The 20041-nt window shown below is 41.7% G+C and overlaps 1 protein-coding gene across 1 annotated transcript; it reads right to left on the bottom strand.

Annotated features, from left to right (window-relative positions):
• Positions 1-3605: 3605 nt before the first annotated feature.
• On the bottom strand, positions 3606-19557 carry map6a (microtubule-associated protein 6a; the record flags this gene model as incomplete). The annotated part of the gene is made up of 5 exons (XM_080435981.1): positions 3606-3744; positions 5264-5374; positions 8880-9094; positions 9384-9600; positions 18824-19557. The coding sequence occupies 5 exons, from the start codon at positions 19555-19557 to the stop codon at positions 3606-3608; spliced, it is 1416 nt and encodes a 471-aa protein (XP_080292107.1).
• Positions 19558-20041: the final 484 nt, after the last annotated feature.

Here is a 20041-nt window from a genome sequence, read left to right as displayed (position 1 = left end):
AACTAAATAAAATGTAACAAAGGAAATTTGAAAAGAAAGTGGTTCAATGGGCTACCGATAAACTGTGCAATAATGATGAACTCATAATATGAGAGCATGTTTTCAGTGTGTTGCTGCTATTAACACACAACTGGTGGGATGTTGTCAAGAAGAGCACAACATTTTTATAAACAGCATATTAAATCTCCATTATAAGGTCAGCCCTGTATTCCATGGTGGACAATTTTGTGAACTAAAGACTGCAAGTTTATAGGTTGTTTGTAAAAAAGTGTTGTACTAACATGTTTTTCTTTTTCTTTTTTTGTTGTCTTAAGGGCACAAGTCGTATGAATGTATTGATTGCATGTGCATGCAGGGTCTTTACATGTAAACATTATATGTCTTTAATAGAAATAAATAAACCAAAGATCCAGCATAAATACTATGCGTTTGTTGCACACATAGAAATGTAAATGTTGTATTTTGTTTAAGCTACATTTTAACTTAAGTTCTAAAATTAAATTTAATTTTTGTTAAATTAAAAACAAGACATCACTAATAGCTCAAGACTTACAATTTTGCATATCAAAACACTAGAAATAAGCTGTTTTCATGGATTGATTGAGTAAAGACTACAGAATCAAAAGTGGAGTGTAGTGTGCACAATAGGGTTTTACTCTTTCGCACACTTTGCACACCACTAGTGATCTGCAAAGTTATGTGATAATTTATGTAAAGTAGTACAAACTAGTTTGTATTACTTAACATAAATAATATAGTCCTATAGTCAATCAACAATGTATTAGCCTACAAAATAAAATAACACAACACAACACAATATCACTTTATTCTCTTTTAGCTGTGTTTTTTATATAATATACACATGGCACTTGAAATTTTGTTTTGTACTTGTCAGCTGTCTGCTGTATAAAATAAGCAAATGGATAGCCTACTTTTTGCATTATCATGTGTATAAGCTAAATAGCCTAATAAATAGCTTACTGTTTGTCTGAATTTTATGTTTTTAATTAATAGACTGTTTTGAACACTTGGGGGCGCTGCTGATCCAGTGTTCATAAAACAAGATACGTTCTACAAGATGGCTTCCTGCATCGACAGAGATGATAAAGTTTTTTTCAGGGAACCATGTGCAAGGCATGGGAATTATGTTAATTAATAGAGTCTGTCTTAATGGAAGAAAAACAAGGCATACATCATGTATCCACGTATCTCGCAAACCATCTTGACTGAAGAGGAGGTAGGCGTAGGCCTAATGATATTTCCACAGTGGTGTAAAGTAACTAAGTACATTTACTCAAGTACTGTACTCCATTACAATTTGAGGTATTTTTACTTTAGTGGAGTATTTCCTATTTTCAATACTTTTACTTCTACTCCACTACATCTCTGAGGAAAATATTGTACTTTTACTCCACTTCAATTATTTGAAAACTTTAGTTTAGTTACTTTTTAGATTTAGATTTGTATTACTAAACATACATTAACCACTTAAGCTTTATATATATATTTCGGCATAATTCTGCATAATGAGTAGTTTTACTTTTGGTGCATTAAGTATTTTTTTATGCCAATACTTTTTTACTTTTACTGAAGTGAATTCTGAATACCAGACATTGTGGTATTGATACTTTCACCCAAGTAAAAAATGAGTAGGCCTACTTCTTCCACCACTGCGTTTCTATAAGCCCTGTTGGTGAGCACAAAGTCACGAATAAAATATGATGCTAGGTTAAGACCTTTGTAACACAGCTCTGACAAGCCTGGATGGGGACCATATGATAAACACGATGAGGAGGATAACCTCTGATAAAGGTGGTCTCTGGAGACCTGCTGTGGTGGTTGGTGGTGGGGGTGTTACCATCTGGACAAGCTACAGCAGTAGCTCCACCCCTAAGTTAACCATTCAGTCTCCTCCGTTTCTATAGGAACGGCCTTGCACAGCCTCTATTTGCTGAAGGGATGGAGGAGAGAGAAATGGCAGGCCGCAGTAAAGTGCAACGCAACGGTGATCTCTGACCAGGAAGTTAAAAGTAAAAACACCTCAAATCATCCTTTCAGCTTAGCCATGTCATGAGATCTACTAAAAAGCACTAAATCTGCTTTTGATTGCATTGATACACCTCTGTGTAGGATTTAAAAACAGGGTTAGCCAAGCTTCTCTTGTTTGGGGGCAGGCGATTGCTTATCTATAATGCATCGAGGGAGGGGCAAAGCCAGTTGCACTTCACCTCTCTTAAGAACCTCCACATATACATACAGAGATGGATGTCAAGGAAGTGATTCCCAAACAAAACCACAGGGATTAGAGTGAAGTGGAATAGTAATACCCCCCCCCCCCCCCCCACCTTCAATGAGTCCAGAAAGGCAGTGCAGATGAACCACATCCAATGTAATTTGATCCTTCTGTCACAACAACCCCCACTCACATCCATTTCTCTAGGTCAGGGGGACTCATCCATCACACCTTAAGGTACTGTATGTGTACTTACTGGTTTCAGACTGGCCTCAATTATTCATCTCCTTTCACTGTAGAGTAGCCAAGTGTTCAAGTGCTTTTATAACATAATTACCCCAAAATTATAATGGTCCTCACCATTTTAAAGTACATGTATTCACTGGCTACATGAGTTATTTTTACGTTCATGATTTCCCATTTGTTATTCATCACACATGGACGCTTGCGTTGTTATCTAGTTAATTAAATACCTGTTGTACTGCTTCCTACTCAGAATTGGTCCTTTGAATCATTTGTTGGCATTTGCTGATTTATTTTAATTATCATTATTATTTTATATGAACCTGAATGTCACCAGCTGTTTGCTTTGCTTTGTGAGTAAATTGTTCCTTGGGCTAATTTTGTTTTTTAATTATAGGTGAATTATTAAGCGCAGCAAGGGGGATGGACATACGTCACAGGTCTCCTGCCATGAATCAAACTGGGGGGACGTTGCAATTATGTAGTTGATACACTATCTATTCAGCACGACACACCCCATTTCTCTCTGAAAGGGAGTGGCTGATTAGGTGATCCCCTCCTTCCCTCCCACATAAACCTATTAGCTGGATACCAAGCATCATAAACCAGAACAACACGTGTGTGATTTGTTTCATGGCTTCTGAGGGTTGTTAGCCATCCTGGAAAATAGCCCCCTTTCAAGGGAATAGCATAATACTAGAACTATCTGATGCTTCTTCTGTGGAACATGATGGGAATATTATAAGGAGAACCTGGAAAATGCATGTCCATTCAACAACAGCAACAAATTACAATACAGTTTGGCATTGTGACTTACCCTTATTTATTTACATTATAGTTGATCAATGTACAGGAAGCACTTTATGGTGTGTTATATTAGTTCTAACATCATCATCAATAGAACATATTTTAAAAGAAGAGCATGTAACCAGAGGTTAACATAAAGCACCTTTGCCATAATGCCTCCATCAGAAGCGGATTCAGACACGCGTGTGTCCTACTACGGTACAGTATGGGCGGAGGCTGGGGATTCCTCTCTTTTTCTAATACAACTTTGTTGCAAATTCTAGATATGTACAGTACAGAGCAGTCCCTGTGTGTCGTGTAAGTGCCTCCTTGTCGGCAGCTTTCAGTCCGTCTGCTTTACGTCTAGGGCAAAACGAACGACTCCAGTGCTTTTCCTTGTTTCTGCTTCTGGTTCTCCTCCAGCAGCACCACCAGGGGAATGATGATGACTGGGTCCGAATGGGTCCTCGTCTTTAGCATCTCTAGGAGGCAGCACACAGGTTAAGATACCAGAAGAAGAAGAAGAAGAAGAAGGAGAAGACAGAAAGAGACATAGGATGAAGCGTTTCTCTCACTGAAAAAAACACAAGTTACTGGACTGGCGTTGAGCTGAGCACCCTGTGACCACTCATATTAGTGGAAGACATCATATTACTGCTGTGGGGGTGGGGTGGGGGGTGGATAACTCAGAATGAGGTAAAACTGAAAATGTTCAATTGTTCCTGTTATGAAGCGTACTTTAAAGCAAAACAACCTCTGTAGATGGGATCAGTTGAATAATAAATCATGCCCTGTATTATTTGCAAAACAGAACAATGTTCTGGTATTTACAAAGACCACCATGACAATTGCTGAAATCATTTTAATATCAGTGAAGGTCTTGGCCTGTTTGTTTGGATGGCAGCCTTGTGTTCAGATCAATATAAGTTGCAACTTGCTGCACTTGCTTGCTGCCGCTACTATCTGTCTTCTGGGGTATTCGTTTACAGTAAATACAATCAGATGACATAGGTACTATACAGCACACTAACAGCTAACCACACTAATGGCACAATGAGAGTCTCAGGGTGTTCCATGAGAAAGATACACATGAAGAGACACTGTGACATGGGGATCTAGATTACATTCTAGTATAAATTATCCCTCCATCAAACCGGTTTACCTTGACAACTTGGTGTAAAAAATAAATCAGAATCCCATCCACATGCAATTTCCTCTGAACTGTCTTTCCAAGGCTAAACCACCTCCCACATCCCATTTATACTCACCCCTGTTACAGTTCATATCCATAACATCACTTAACAGATATGCTAAACATATCTGTCTAGCCAAGCTATGGAAGACACTCAGATTGCAGGTCCCAAACAAAACAACCCTAGAATGCCCCCCCAAAACTACAGGCAACTCTAGAATGAGAAACAAAAGTGACAATTATATATTATACATATATAACAGCTATATTTCAGCTATATATATCATCCATTGACAGCAGAATATCAAATAATGTACAGTGAATGCATGGTAGGTGTATTCTGCTTGCTCTGCAAATACAGACGGATGGCCTTTAGTCATCTGGGTGAATAATTCAACAGTCACGTTTATGCAGCCATGCAAGTTAGTTTAGCCATGACCCATTTCTTTTCATCAATAACAACGGGGGTGTCAGCAACTCCCTGAGGTTCAAGGATGGCCAAGTGATGAGATTAACACACTATACCACGGCCTCCTTAAGAGAGAGACCTTAAGGAACCTTACATGTAGGACGTGACAGCAAGCATTCAGACATCGGCAATCACTCCCCTACTCTAGAGTCCATATGGAAGAGAAATACAGAGGAACCTGAGGAATAAACCTGAGAATGTGGAGGTTCGCCATCAAAACAAGGCTGTGGTACATTACTACAAAAAATAAATGAATCAGAACAACATGATTATGTATGAATGGTAATATGAGTGGCATCTGTGGCTTTTGGTCTGTTTTTCTTTTGTTTGTTTTAATTACCTGGGATTGGGTAGAGTACAGCCCCACAGGTGTTGCTTTAGAGTCTGCACCCAGCCAATATCTCGGATTGGCTGGCAGAGTTGTACGTAGTGGTACTGTTTTAGCGCAACCCTTCAAATGAATCAGAATGTCACTTGTTAGCGCACTAGAAAGTGGGACAGCATAATCCAAATCTGACATCCTCAAAGAAGCTAACCAGGTTAAAGATGCAACAGTATGATAAAATGCATTTACATTTTTGGAAAAATATATTCTAATGTCACATACTTGTGATTCTCATATATACAAAGGAGCACAAGGTATATAATTTGTGTAGTTTTTGTGGCTGAAAAAGCACATGACATCTTATTCTGGAACAAGTTTCTAGTCATCCTTTGACATGCATATTGCTAGACAGTTTGTTTGAGTTCTCTGAATATATTAGACGGGATGCAAAGATAATATATTCTTTCTCATGTGACAGCAATATGCAAGCCCTCAAAAGGATGTCTAATCTCATGCCAGAACATGGCATAACATTTGATAAGCATAGAAAGAAATGATAATAGCAAAGTTCTCTTCCATGTGGATTTATTATTATTGAATATCATCTGTCTCACAAAGACAAAGACTGGGAGGATATCCTAACATATCTGCAACCACTAAGCTTTCACCCCGCTCTGTACTTCTCAACACAAAGAACCAAGAAGACACTGCTTTTCTGCTTTTTTTCATTTATTTGTGGTATTTCATTAAATATCAGCAAGCAGATAGAAACACAAGCACGTCACAGTAAAATATTTTTTGCCCAAGACATAACCTTCTTTAGCATACTTTCTATCCTCGTTTACCTAATACTCACAAAGATAGCACCAGGTTGTGTGCGAAGAACTGTCTCCCCTAATCCCCTTCGTTGAGCTAACATGACAAAGCGCCCCCAAAAACAAAGGCTGCAAAATGTTAATGAGTGGACCCCTCTTTTGCATTGGACACGTGCTCTGTGTGGACATGATACAGCATGACGGAGGTGATGGCTGCTGAGACTGACTTCAAACACCACAGAAAACAGAGACAACCGTCTTCCACTCCAATGGAGGGAATAATGCTGACCAGTAGAACAGATGGGAACAGTGAGCAGAGTGGCTGGGTTGTGGAGGACAGTGGTCGGTGACTCATGAAAAGATGGACCCTGTACAATGCTATATTCTATTGTAGCCCTAAGCCAACACAAATGTCTTGGAAAAGCCAGGTGTTCCACTACAGTAAAGACTTACAGAATGCAGCCATATGACTTGGGTCATGTGAACAGTCTAGAATTAGTCTCTAGAACTTACTATAGCCAATATAGATCCCCTGCTGGAAATATATAGTTATATGCTATTGTTTATATACAAAGAGGTTTACCGTCATTAATTTGGACATGGACAGATATACAGTAAGTTTATAAAACATAATATTTATCCCTTTCTTCCAAGTAATCCACTGAAGGGAACTGCAGTTTACAAACATACCCAAAAGATCAAGGTTGTGCAGCTTGATTTGGTATACTTTGGCATACTGTACCTTTCATACACATCACCTTCAAATTGCCACAGATTGAAAAAAAAACAACCTCAACATGATCAACATCGTACATGTAAGCTGAACCTAATAATATAATGGGACGCACTTCATACACACCTGATCCAGGGGAGTGACATGGACTTTTGGCCAATGTAAGACAATTAGAACAACATGCAGTCAGAAACCAAGATGGATGCAGAGTGACTACCAAGAGAGAGGCATTCAGACTTACCATCACATCAGTACAGTATGTTATCATTGGGATACATTAGGACGACAAAGGCTTTAGCATACAGTTCACTCCTTATTGACAAAATGAAATCAAATTAAATACTGACGAAGAAATCAAATAAATGCTAGTGAATTGTACATGGTATATTGGGAATAACATGATCAATCTGTGTGGTACAGCCTGTGAAGACCCTTTTTAGAGTTGTGGTCATTTTAGTAGCAGAAAGTCAAACTGTCTGCTACAGTCAGACGGGTGTAATCTCATTGGTTCCTGTCAGCCATGGCGGCGTGTATGACAAAGAGCCACAAGGACGCGTGGGTGCGTGTACTCATTTTGTTGTAGCTGTGTAGCATTACAGAGGAATCAATCTCCGGAAGGTCATGGCCATTAACCACTTACGCCCTAGATAATTTGTTATAAGACAAGCGAAAATAGTGGATCTACAAGCTCACGCTGTGATGTACTATTTTCACTATATTCGCTATTTATTCTTTCTTTTTCATCTTTTAGAACTCTATTGAAATGTTTTGCCTATAATGACATGTCCACAATAGGAACACCAGGGTTAATGTAGTTAAGGCTGGTCATAGAGTAAAACAGAGCTCCATTTCCCAGTCCTTCTCCCTGGCTTTGGGATATGCATTCATTCAAATGTTAAATGTTATTACTACTGCATGAGGACTAGGAGGAGTACTCATCTGCTTTGCAAATGACTGGTGTAGTAATACATAATCAGATGAGAGTGATCTAGATGGTAGAGTATAGTGTTAAATGACCTAAAGGGGAACTCTGTGAATGTGTTTCATATGCGTAAATGGGAGGACATATTGAATGGGAGGATATGTTCTTCATAGTCAATTCAAAATCAGCGTGTGTGATTGAAGGAGCAACATATGTTAACAAAATGAGACACTGGCTTTCAAAATGGCTTTTAACAACATAATTGTTTTATAATATGCAATATTATCCAACAGACATCAGACGTTTTGTGAACTTTATGCACCATGAAGAGAACAATGCCAACAGAAACAGAGCAGGCACAAACCAAGCCATGGATCCATACAGTCATGATAAACCAAGCTGCACATTTATCAAAGATTTTCAGAATGACCAAGATGAGTATCATTGCTATTAATTTAGCAGAATTAATTTTCACAGAAATCATCAATTCTGGGAGCCAATTTGTGATTCCATCCCTCTCTTTTGTTGAAAATCCCTGATAAACTCAAATACAAAGCAATCTGTTCAGATGAACAAAGCCAAACCATACAGAATTGCTTGTCAGTGTGCCCATGCAACAAGAGCCATCCATTGGCTACCAAGGCAGCTGGTAGCCATGGCAACCTGGAGATGGAGACACAGAGGCGAGTGGGGGTTGGCGGGCGGCATCGAATAGCATAGGAAGTGGATGCTCACACCCACTCGTCACTATAGCTCTCTTAGCGTAGTGTGAGGCAGGAGGTGCAAAGACGTGTCATGTGTAAGCCTTGGAAATGTTCTGTTAATATTACACAAACCTATCCAAGATATACGGGGGCAGAGAAATGATGAAGCATAATTTAAACTTCGTCACATGATGGTGTTGCCTGCGAAAAATACATTTCAAGCCTGGCTAGTTTAACACCATCATGTGATAAAGCATAAATCAGGCTTAGGACAGAGAATACAGAGAGAGTGAGCAAGGACAGTGAGAAGACAAAAGAAGACAGTGAATGAAAGTGAGGGAGAGAGAAAGGAGAGACAGCAAAGACGAGAACCCTTAATTCATTTTCGCAGCCTCCACATGTTTTTTTTTGCCCAAATGAAGAAGAAGGGAAAAAAGTAGTGCTAAATGATTTTTACTCTTTTGCCTCAGCCAGTTTGTTGTTCATCTCTTTACTTTTCTCCTTGTCCCCCTCCGCCGGCAGGGTCTCGGACTGGATCTCAGTGGTCTTCTTCTTGGCACCCTTCAGCGTCACGCTCTGCTTGTCTTTGGCCTTCTTCACTGGCTTGCCCTGGCCCGCCGTTGCAGTGCCCGCCCTTTTGGGTTTAGAACGGGGGGCACTATACCTGTCAACCTAAGAACGTTGGATAGCGGGAGTGAGATTCCCCCATAATACTGAGTGTTATTTAAGTGTAAGAATGAACCTGTAAGGGTCAACTGTTTTGTGTCACTGGAGAAGCGACATTTAGTGTCTTAATTTAGTTAATGGCCATTAGCAAGTTAGCTGTGTAATGGCTTCCAGAAGGATCAGTGAATATCACAGAGATTTGATCATTTATTTAGGTACATGGGGGGGAGAGAATAAACTTAAAAACTCCACTGAAATGTGTGACGTGTACATGAATATAACTACTTTATCTCACCTGCTTGCTGGGGTCTATGTAAGGTTCACTGTACAGACTACGTATCCTTCTTCTCTCCTGAGCCTTGTTGTCAGCGGGCAAGTGCTGGCCTTGCTCTCCCTTGTAGGTGGCGCTGTAGCTGGTCTCCAGGTTGGTCTTGTAATTGGGCGGGAGGTACTGGGACTTGGCCCGAATCATTTTCGCGGGCTTCACATCCCTATAAGCCTTGAATTCGGTCCTGCAAAGAAAGAAGTGATTTACAATCGAGAAAACCTTCCATGTAATGCCGCCGTGTGGCAATGACCAACAATGTGCTGGGACGAACAGTCATCATGATTACCCAGGACTGCTATGTGTGATACAGTTTAGAGGGGACAGAACTGTGCTAACATCAAACAAGTCATTCTGGACAATCCCTTTCTGCAGAACTAGCCTATAGTATGTGACTGGTGCAGTACTATAGAGTAAAGCACAGTGTGCAATAGAGCTAGTCTTGTGTGTTAATATAGTCCTCACACAGCAGTTCTGAAGAAGGTCAGCATTATGGCTCTGACTCAGGGGAGCTTGTCCTGCAGTAGCCACCAAACACATTCACATGTTAACATTTCATTGACTACTGCAGCACCAGTGTAACTCCAGTTGCGTATTACCTATAGAACAACGTATGGAACACTGACATATTCAGTGTTATCTCTGTATCCCTCATATTTTACGTCCAGGTCTTCACCTTTTTTTCTGTGAATTTCCTCTGCATTTCATAAGAACTGATTATTTATTCAAAAACCAATTAAATACAATAATAATAATATACTATAGTGTTTATGAATGAAAAATAATGCTCAGTAGATTCTGTATTTTTATAGCTTGCCTTCTATCCATCTAATGCTCATTAAATCATGCATAGACAAGCAATCTAATGTGTCCATGGGCTCGGGAAGTCCTCGGACAAGGACAAACTCTACCTATCCAATTTCCCTTATGATCATAACAGAGCACCAAACACACAGACAAACTCTCCAACCTCCACAAAGCACTTCTCACTGTTCTCACTGACACTCAACTTCCTGTACTGTAGCCCCGGCCCATTGAAAACCTCCTCATTTAGCAGGGAAACGTTATATTAGGTAACAGAGTTCATACAAGAGGAAGACTGGCTGCAAGGCTGCAGTACTAGATCATCGTTAGAACAATTAGTCAACCCACATTGTATGAAATGACTAAATCAATAGATTTGGAAAACCTGAAGTCAGCTGCTGCAGCATAGCTTGGGTGAAAAAAGTAACTGCCTGCTGTCTGACCTGGCCCCATTTGTACAGTAGCAGGAGGTGTGTGCTTTGTTTTTGTTGGCTCATTACATGAAGTACACAGCGAGCTGCTCGAGGCATGACTGGGGTTTAAATGAGACTGTGGCTATAGTTGTCTGTTTGACTGCGTCACAGTGGGAGGGCTGGTTTCTGACCTCAAAGACACAGACTATTGTGGTTGGTTGTCATGGGATAGCACGGGGATGTCAAAATGAGCATAATGTGTTCTCAGTAATTAAGTAATTAAGTATGTGGATTGTTGTTGTTTTTCTAAGCAAAAACTACTATAGTGTCATTATTATAGTTATTAAGGTGGCAGTGTAAAATCACCTGTATCACAGATGATAATAGAATGGGGACACTTTCAGAACATCCTGCATATGTTTAATTTCTGTTAATATTTATAACAGTATAAAAAAATTACTTATCAGCAAAGAGAGCTGACATTTAAAATAACTCAAATGTTTTACATATTTTCAATTAACCTATAAAATGCAATGCTAAATTAACTCTCCCTAATTGACAGTGTGCACTAACATTGTCATTTAAAACACACCACTGGCAATTAAAATGCCATCCTCATAAATCTCAAAAGCAAATGAATCATGAAGTAATGTGTGGTGGAAGAACATGCCGCCTGCATGCTGAATAGAGGGACCCCTCCAGCGGTGCAGAAAAGAGGTGGATATCACACAGAGAACTGTTACGTAAGAAAGTAGAAGCCGTTTAACTACTTAAACCCAGGATACTTTGTTGACCAGTGTTGGTGTCCCCCAGGGGTCTATACTTGGCCCCCTTTTTTTTGCCCCTCTACACCAAATCTCTTCACCAAAAATAGCTAGTCTACAAGCCAATCTGCTGTTTTCACAGAATCTTACCCTATTGTGACATGCCCAGAATGCTAGGGTTCCAAGTGGTTTATGCTGAACTGTGGCAAGAAGCCACAATGCAAAAGACAGGTTACACAACAATGTCCAAGTCCAAGGGCATAAAGTGCTCATTATATGACACTGCTGTGTGTGTGTGTGTGTGTGTGTGTGTGTGTGTGTGTGTGTGTGTGTGTGTGTGTGTGTGTGTGTGTGTGTGTGTGTGTGTGTGTGTGTGTGTGTGTGTGTGTGTGTGTGTGTGTGTGTGTGTGTGTGTGTGTGTGTGTGTGTGTGTGTGTGTGTGTGTGTGAGAGAGAGAGAGAGAGAGAGAGAGAGAGAGAGAGAGAGAGAGAGAGAGAGAGAGAGAGAGAGAGAGAGAGAGAGAGAGAGAGAAAGAGAGAGTGGAGAAGGGGTGAAGGGTGAAGAGTGAACAATGTCACATGCCACAGGTCTGTACTGTAACATGGCTGCTGGTCATGGACTCATGACTGTAACAATACAGCCAGTGTCTCTGAGGTCAGAGTGTGCTAGGTACTACTAGCCTACAATACATGCAACACCATTGCACACAAGGATGTTGCTTTGCAACATGGAAACCGGCTTGGGAAAAAAAGTACTGTAATAGTTCTATTATTGGTGACATTTCACCATTAACATTTGTATCACAGGTTCAAATAGCATTTAAGATGCTCACCAGCATCTTTGAGGAATCTAGGCTTCTCAACATCCCTGCTGTGACACTTTAATAATAAAGAGAGAATGGAAATGTGAATTTAAGCAGTAATAATAATAATGAATTATTCTATCTAAAGAAACACAAAACATTAAATTAACCAATGAGCAGGAGTCTTGTTATTCTATTGAACTTCATTCACAACTTCTCTTGAATATCTTGCGTAAACCTTCAGTACAGTAGGTTATTATACTATTATACGAATCGCAGCTATACAGTACAGTCACTGCTTGGTGCTTCTGTGTGTGTGACTATAGCTGCTTTGGAAGGCTGACCATGCTGGTCCACAGGGGGAAAAGGCAGCACCATTGTGACCACCATACACTGGCACTGACATGGCTGGAACCATTCCAGGGCACGATACTGCTGAGCTATACTGCATGTCACCTTCCGCCAATGAGGCACATTCTGCTCAAGCCCTCTTTACTTACCATGGGATATGATACAAGGACATGAAAAACAAACGTCTACTCTGAACAGAAAACATAAAGCAACAGTAAATTGCAATCAATAATAAGAAGTTACCGTGGCCACTTCAAACCAGTCAATAGCGATAAACCCAATCGTGAAACATTTACGATCCCAATCTGTAAGTTGTTGGCAGGCTGCTGAAAGCAATTTGAGCTCAGTGAACAAATCAAATCTATAATTATACTTGAACCATCAGCACATGATCCACACAGAAAACAGGTAAAGACTCACTTTACTGTAAAACCTCAAATAGTATGCAGTTGGATTGTCTGTCAGGCCTACTGTACAGTAAGCTCACCTTCATCCAACATACCTCAAGACTGTAAAAAAAGCTCGGTGAATACCCATGTTATAAATATCTATCTGAGCTTCTCAACATAATATGAACACCAATGTCATGACACATCATAATATCACGATAATAATAGCAGATTACATTCAAACAAATCCCTGCAGTCGGGATTGGAGGATTTCACATGGGGAAACAATATGTTCCAGCTACCTAGCATTCAAAATCAATATTAATGCTACACTATACCCTCACTGGCCAAAGATATGGAGGGAGTCTTCTGTCATTGTACTCACATAGAAGGGAATCAATCTGCTTATGCTTGGTGCTTTCATTTCCTGACAGAGCTTCTTTAGAGTGTCAGCGGTTGTAGTGTCGGCTTCTGGTCAATACTCGCTCCTTCCTCTGGGATCAACCAGCATCATCTAGTCTAGTATATCATTGCTGTCGGTGGAAACCTTGTATGTCCAAAACTGTTACTTTTCCGGAAATGGAAAATTAACCTGTTCGAATGGATCCATCCAATCATAAGACAGACGTTACTACTTTCACTTAAATTGTATTTTTCCCTAAATAGCAAAAATAGCAGTTCTACAGTCTACAAGCTCACAACACGACGCAATGTGACGCGTTGTGAGCTTGTAGATCAGCTATTTTGTGACACTGTAGTATGATGACGTGACGTAGTGAATTAATTTACAAAAAACATAAAAAGTTGAAATATGGAGATACAAGGTTTATGCCCGACAGCAACGATATCTGATAGCCTTCTCCCCCAGCCCTAGTGGCTAGCTACACTTAATGATAAAGGCTGTAACATAGTAGTCAGTAAAGTGGCCAAAAAAAAGCAACTGGCATTTAACCTAGTCGGACCCGGTCAAAGCGGTCGCCACCAGGTATTCCTAAACTTAACCTCAGTAAAACTATGCCTCAACTTAACCTTATTCCTAAACTTAACCTCAGTAAAACTATGCTTAACCCTAAACATATTCCTAACCTAAAGGAAAAAAAGGATCCGACTAGGTTGTTGTACCGATCTAACATACATTTGTTTTCGTAAGTCTTTTAGATAATTCAAGAACTGCAACTGAAACCATTTTACTTGAGCATCAGCTGTAATCAGATGTGATCAAATCAGAATAATAATGTATTATATAAGAATGTTAGTTGGCAGAGCTCTGCATTGATGAAACAAGCCAAGTATGAGCCTCGATGTGAGGATTATAACATGGCTTAATGTCTTGGCGACAACAGACTGCTAATATTTATATTCTGTATATTGTCTTACTCTTTTCTGTATCCTCTGGCTGCAACATATCGTTATACTCAGTAACCCAAGGAAGATGCAATTTCAATTTCAATTAAATAATTCATATCAATGTTTTTTTTGCACACCTACTGTATAAGGGTATTTAGAATGTTCCTTCACTCTGTCTATGTATCTATCTATCTACCTACCTACCTACCTACCTACCTACCTACCTACCTACCTACCTACCCACCCACACACACACACCCACACCCACACACCCCCACACCCCCACACCCCCACACCCCCCCCCCCCCACACACACACTCACGCACGCACGCACGCACGCACGCACGCACGCACGCACGCACGCACGCACGCACGCACGCACGCACGCACGCACGCACGCACGCACGCACGCACGCACGCACGCACGCACGCACGCACGCACGCACGCACGCGCACACACACACACACACACACACACACACACACACACACACACACACACACATTAGGAGGAGCATGTTAGGAGGAGCATGTCACACCAACATAAGTGACAAATAAACTTGAAAATTTTATACCGGTACTAAAATAAAGCTTAATCTATGAGGAGATGCAGAATCCATGTTTGACTTGGCAGATTAACCATACATACGCTATTCTTTACTTCCTCTGTATGTTGTCCTCAAGAGCCTCTGAAGGAATGGTTCTTTCTTTAGGTATTGCAAGCTCTCTACAAGCATTCTTTTGAGCCTTTACAGTATTCTGGCCAATGAACGGTAAATGGTGCATTTATATAGCGCTTTTATCTAAAGCTCTTTACATAGATTATGCATTACATTCACCCATTCACACACACATTCATACACCGATGTCGGAGGAAACCATGCAAGGCACCAACCTGCTCATTGGGAGCAATTCGAGTTCAGCGTCTTGCTCAAGGACACTTCGACACTAACGCTGGCCATCCGGCCACTCTACTGGCCACTCTACTGGCCACTCTACCCCTGAGCCACTGCCGCCCCAGTACTGCTGCTCATACTGCATATCACACCACTCATGGCAAGTTCTGTAAAGAGGAACCAATATCTTCAGTGGGTTGACAGAGTGAGCCCCTTGTAGATGCTGCATGAATGTATGCTCATCTTTCAATACGTGAGAGGGGACCAAATACACAGAATGGGCCAGACAGGACCGCTGCAATAACCAACGCTGATGCCTGATACTGACACAATTTAATATTAAACATTCATGCTGTTCCACTTCCTGCTTCCTGAACTGAATGACTGCCAGCTTTCCTGTCAGCCGTGCACTGAAGCTGCACTCTCATTCTCCTTTTCAGTGGCTTTGATTGCATAGTGCAAATGCACTTCTACATTGAATTTCACTTGCTTATTAAAACAATTTTAACATTTAATGACATTGCAAAAACAGGCTAGTGGTGGACTGAAGGTTATAGAAGTGGGCCTGCATCAAGCCCCCAAGGACTGAGAGGGCTGGTTGAGGCAAAGGTTGACAAGTGGCCAACTCTGGTACGGCAAGCTTGCCATTACAATATGTACAAGTATAGAGCACAGAAGTCCTGACGTCACTCGTTCATCCCCAGGTTTGCGGAAGTAATTTCTCTATGGAGAATAACATTGGGTCATCTTAGAATCGTCTCATATAAGAATTGTGGTCCAAAAATAAACACCGCGTGTCGGCTTTATTGTCAGGGAGGAGGTTCTGTATCGTTTATGATAGTCAGTCACTTATATTTGATACAGTCTGTTTCTGGCGAAAATGTAACTAATTCGGCGGAAGTAACATTAGCGTTTTCTCACCGTCAGTTGATGCTTCATATCCATAAGAGTCAACCCGCCGGGGTCATGTGTTTATTTTTGGAACACAGTTCTTATTTGACGCGATATTCAATACGTCTATGGGATTCAGAACGGGGTGGAAAACTGCAAACCAGGTAGACAAACAAAGGATGTGTAAATGACGTCAGACTTCGGCGGTCTATTGCGTAAGATGCGTAAAGGACAATGCACATGCTCTATGGCCTAAAACCCCTAGTTTGCATATGGCCTCAAAATGCCTCAAACAGAGATACTTCCGGGGAGTATGCGCTGTGAGCAACTTTAACTGAAATGAGTGGGCAGGGATTTTCTGTGCCCTCTCCAGATATCATATAGCGCTATGGACAGCATCCAGCCGGTTGCTGGTTCATATCCTTTGCCTACTGTCAAAATCATGGTGTAGCAAAGGAAGTGCCCATGATGGCACTGAACACCCCAGACTGTCCAAGTGCTCCGGGAGCAGCTCAGTGGCCAGCAGAGAAAGACAGGCTGTTCTGGTCAGCTCCCAGGTGTGAATATGTACAGCGTGAAGCTGGGCTAGGCATTGCTCAAAAAGAGTACTGTATTCGTGACCAGCAAATCTTCCCTCGATAAATAAAGGCTTTTAAACAATGGCCCTCCCTTGTCAGAAAATGGAGCCGAGGCACAATGAGTCAGCTGTAAATAACTTAGCTAATGCAAACCATCACAACAGTAGAGAACATTAAGGCTTTCACCATACAAAAGAGATGTCTTCAGCTGTAGAACCTATCCAGCTCTAAATATTAACCATGAGGAGGGGGTTGTTATGATTTCCATTGTTCATTTTTCAGTTATGCGGATGCAAGATTGTCTGTCAATATAGGAAATTCTCAAAACAGCAAGACTAATTTAATGCTCATGTATTTGCAAAAAGCTCTGTGCAAGTCAATGTGTGCGTGGCGTTTTGTGTGTGTGTGTGTGTGTGTGTGTGTGTGTGTGTGTGTGTGTGTGTGTGTGTGTGTGTGTGTGTGTGTGTGTGTGTGTGTGTGTGTGTGTGTGTGTGTGTGTGTGTGTGTGCGCGTGTGTGTGTGTGCGTGCGTGTGTGCGTGCGTGTGTGTGTGAGAGAGAGAGAGAGAGAGAGAGTGTGTGTGCGTGTGTGCGTGTGTGCGTGCGTTTACAATCTGTACATGTGTGACTGTGCACATAAGGGTACTCTTAGCAATGTTAACCCACAGTTGACCTGCTTTAAGTCTCTGACAGAGAGTGGGACTGCATGGCCTCGTCACTGTGCAGCTATTTCATGCCACATCAAGCTGTGCCCTTTGCAGCAGTTACTCTGCTGCACAGCACCCAACAGCTGTTAGACTGGCTTGCTGGTTTCTCACGAGCCACGGAACACCTGCTGTCAGTGAAAACACACTTATCCAAGTATTTTCCATTGATGCACTGTCCTTTAACCACTTTTAACGCCCTATTAATTCAATTATGTTTTTCCCAACATTTTCTAAAACATTTTCACATTTGGCATTAAAGTGATTAACGTCGATCACATTCTAATAAATTGTAATGCTTATAGTATGTTTGAAGAACATTCCTAATCAGTGCATTACTCAGCAGTTTATCACAAAATCTCCGTTGTTAATTAACTCTGAGAGTATGCAAATATTACAGGTCCATTTGGTTACATTTGTACACTCTCAGAGTTACAAATGGGCAAATTAACTCCAAGTTTGGCTCTATTTCCAAGGATGTCTCCTGGATCGATGAAACACAATCTAAATTTAGCCTACACTAAGATAACCACAGTCCTATTTTACTCCACAGATAAAGTAACCTAATGTCAATAATGCACATTGACAAGAGATGACATGAGCATGTGTTATTGTGCATTTTTAGCAAAGGACTGTGACAGAATGACAGATTGCCCACCTCCATCGTCACTCGATGACACGACATAATCTGACAGTCCTATGGGACCAAAATAGTATTTGGCAGCAATTCCACGTCGGCCCTTCCATTTTAAACAAATTCATTGAGAAAGGGAAGTGATTCCTTCATAACGTTTTCACACAGGTTTTATACTCTTACAACCTTTGTACAGCAAGACATATATTGAAAGCCATCTCAGTCATTATCATACTGTCTGTACATGGTAGGCTACAACTCACCACATGACCCTATAGTTTTCAAATTAAGTTAGTGTGCACTGTGCAGGCTGTATTCCATAGCAGAAATTAAGCCTACACATTAAAATCCTCTCAGTGTTCATTTAACTCAGTGTACAAATGAAACCAAATAATTTGTAACAGTGTTACTCGTGTTAAATGAACACTCGAGTTTTACAGCAGCATAGAACAGCTGTTCTCAAAGTGGGGTCTGGGGACCCCCAGCGGTCCTTGGGGGGGGGGGGGGTTCCAGGGGGTCCCCCGCAAAATTCGGAACAGTTTAACCACTTGAATTGTATACTTGCGCTATTTGAAAATAAGCTCACAACGTGTTGTTCTGACTGAGCTTGTAGATCGGCTATTTTCAAAACAGACAAATATTGAAACATTTTCAAACATTTGGAATAAGTTTGAAAGTTTTTAACAACACAAATCTTCTCTTATGTGGGTCCCTGGTACAAAATATTTTCAGAGAGGGTCCAAGACGTGGCCAAATAGTCTCTATATCAATCTGGGGGCCCTTGAAATGAAAATGTTTGAGAACCACTGGCATATAAACAACACCAGCTGTAACCTCACCTGTAAGAGCTTCCAGCAGTGACCTCTTGTTTGATCTGTCTGTTCATTGCATCCACCGCTGCCCTCCCTTTACCTTCTGTCACCCCATCGCCTTCCTTCTGAAGGACAACTTTCTTCTTCTTTTTCTCACCCTGCTGAAGAATGTCTTTCTCCTGCACCTGGTCAGCTATCGTGCTTTTCTCCACACCGCTGTCCACCTCGGCGTGGTGCATCACCATGTGTTTGGAGTGTTTCGTGGCCCTGCTGCAGTCTGGAACGCGCTCCTCGCCTCCAGCGGCGGCGGAGGAGATGCCAGCAGGAGCAGAGGGAGGTTTGGGGATCCAGGGATGGTCCCTCTTCTGGATGGGCCACGGCTTGAAGTCCTTCTGGTACTGTGTCTCGGTGTCGAAGGGGGTTTCGGGGTTGTGGTATTCGTTCTTGGGCTTGCAGCTGGGTTCTCTTTGCACTTTCCAGTGCTTATAGTCCTGGCGCATCACAGAGCTGCACACGCGGTCCTCAGAGACGCTCCTCCGGGGGGGAGCGGAGCCGTGAGGCTGCGTTTCTATGGCGACGCGGGTCCCCTGTGCATGCGGATGCTTCTGGTGATGGCTGGGCGGAGGCTGCAGCTGGATGTGCTGCATCTCAGAGACATCCGTGTACTTGGTGAACACCAAAGGCACCGCAATGTCAGCCTTGTCCAGCTGGTTCCAGAAGCGGGCCATGCAGCACGCCCTGGTGATACAGGGCCACGCCATGGTGACTGATGCTGGTTAATCTCTTAAGCCTATGCTTCAATGTGCCACCGCAGATCCAAATGAAAACAATATGATTTCTCTTCCCTGGTCTTGGTCTTGGAGCAGGGCCCCAGAATCCTAATAATGTGAGCAACAAAATGTCCGCACTCACTGCTACATTAAAGTGTTCCAAAAGGTTTTGACGTTAAGCGTAGTCAGATAATAAATCCATGATGCCTATGAAATAAAATATCATATATCGCCGAATAGATAATCAAAACAACTAGAATTGGGGTGCTCCGCTTGCTCCTTCTCCGTCATGGAGCAAAGCCACAAATGCACTTGACAGGACACAGCAGAAAGCCAACGGCCCCGCCCGCACCCTCAGCATCCATCCACCCAACTACCTATGTTGCCAGGTCCGCTTATTATAAGCGACTTTGGGCTTGTTTTTCTGTAAAGTTGCTTGTAAATATTGGTAGTTGCGGGTTGCAGTTTTATGGGC

The sequence above is a fragment of the Gymnoscopelus braueri genome (assembly GCF_963280865.1).
Source record: "Gymnoscopelus braueri genome assembly, chromosome: 8".
Taxonomy (NCBI): domain Eukaryota; kingdom Metazoa; phylum Chordata; class Actinopteri; order Myctophiformes; family Myctophidae; genus Gymnoscopelus; species Gymnoscopelus braueri.
Note: the sequence above shows the minus strand (reverse complement) of the source record. Positions and strands in the feature narration are given on the sequence as shown.